The sequence below is a fragment of the Nematolebias whitei genome, chromosome 6 (assembly GCF_014905685.2).
Source record: "Nematolebias whitei isolate Nwh7 chromosome 6, NemWhi1, whole genome shotgun sequence".
Taxonomy (NCBI): domain Eukaryota; kingdom Metazoa; phylum Chordata; class Actinopteri; order Cyprinodontiformes; family Rivulidae; genus Nematolebias; species Nematolebias whitei.
Window position 1 is genome coordinate 18,331,845 of NC_056503.1, and position 1,800 is coordinate 18,333,644.

Genomic DNA, 1,800 nt, shown 5'->3' on the forward strand with positions numbered 1-1,800 from the left:
GCAGATCAGCGGTTTCAGTTTGTTTATGTCGGGTCCTCGCCTCCTCCGGCCGGAGAAAGTGCAGCCGGGACGAACAGCCGGAATCCAGGAGCCGCCGGACACAGCAGGGTCGTTGGTACGATCCGATGGGGCAGCAGATGGTGCAGCTGTTGAACCCGGGTTGGTTTTGGTTTGCTGGATACGGTTGGAAACACCGCAGCTGGGCGCGCGCTCGCTGCACGCCTCCGACCCGATGTTCTGCAGCAGGCAGGACTCCGCGAGGCATCCAGGTGGAGAAACCTCAGTTCGGTGGACAGCTGTAGCTGAGGAACGAGCGAGGCTAGCTTTGAGCCTCACGAGGTGGACAGCACGTCTCCCACGGCGACGAGAGCGATGTTTTCGTGCAGGCACGAATGCCGCGCGCTGGAGATACCCAGGTACGTTCCCAAGCAGCCGAGGTGGGGGCCCAGAACCCCGATCAAAATGTTCATAGGAAATGAAAGAACCAGATCCTGGATACATGCGGCCAAAATGAGCTTCCTTCGTAACGTGGTTTGGCTCTGCCTTAGAGAGAGTTTTAAGAGCTCCCATTATCTGGGAGAGCTTGGAGTAGAGCAGCTGCTTCTCTGCATCAAAAGGAGTCGGTTAAGGAGGTTTAGGCATCTGAACACGACCTCCTGGACATCTCCATTTGGAGGCGTTTCAGGCACGTCCCACTGGGAAGAGACCCAAGGGCAGACCCAGAACTTGTTGTAGGGATTGTGTATCCCCTCTGGCCTGGAAATGCATCGGGGTCCCCCAGAAGAAGTTGGAAAGCGTTGCTTGGGAGAGGGATGTCTCTCCTGGGTCGGTCTCCTCAATGACTCGACCACCGACAAGCCGTAAATGAGGGAGATGTTATTTCTTGATTTATTTGTTTTAATTATGAAGTCAAGACCTTTTTTTAAATAAAAGCACTGATGGTGAGCAAGCCAGTAGTCAAACCTATAATCTTCTGATAAACAACTTGAAGGAAGCAATTTGCATCCCTGTAATTTATTTATTTTTGTATTTCCAGGACAAAGTATATTACCCAGTTTCCTAATTTGCTTGTTCTTTGTCCCTTCATGCAGATCACCATTGGTGTTGCCTACAAGGAAATGGAGCGTAAGGGTTCTGATGACAAAAGCCGTCTGGGCCACAACGCCCAGTCCTGGAGCCTGTACTGGTCTGGAACCGGCTTCTCCTTCTGGCACAACAACCAGGAGAAACTTCTGGGCTCACCCAAAGCCAAGAGGATTGGCATCTATCTGGACCAGCACACAGGGATTCTGAACTTCTACAGCATCGTCAACAAACAAGCGTTTCTTATCCATCATCATGAGACCCAGTTCCACGGGCCGCTGTACCCAGGATTCAGGATGTGGGCAGGAATTGGTGACACAATGACTATTTGCCAACTAGACTGAGTTACAGAGAGATGATCGCTGTTCGAATATAACATTTAGAATGACGTAACACTTTAAAGTCTTTACATGTCTTCTAGCTCTCTGATGCAGAGACATAAACATTCAGGGATGTGCGGTTTACGTGCAGTATGGTAATCTTCTTTTTGTGATGTAAATCCTTATAATTAAATAAGCATTATAAATATGTGCTGTATTTTGTTTTTGTTGAATGACCTGACTTGATTTGAAGTCTAAGCTTTTTAGACCATTTTGGTACAGTGTCACGTTTTGTCAAAATTCACTGTGCTGTGAGTTTTATCGTACTTGTTCATCCGACTGCCGGTCAGTAGAGCCAGAGTTTTCACTGAGATCAGAAATTTCATCTTAAAATTTT

General features: G+C 48.3%; 1 protein-coding gene across 1 annotated transcript in view; it reads left to right on the forward strand.

The window, feature by feature from the left end:
* Positions 1–1,427, forward strand: part of ftr86 (finTRIM family, member 86) — an 18,768-nt gene extending 17,341 nt beyond the window's left edge. The window contains exon 11 of the mRNA XM_037678081.1: positions 1,092–1,427. Within this exon, the coding sequence (XP_037534009.1) occupies positions 1,092–1,427 (336 nt within the window). The remainder of the gene's footprint in view (positions 1–1,091) is intronic.
* The last annotated feature ends 373 nt before the right edge of the window (positions 1,428–1,800 follow it).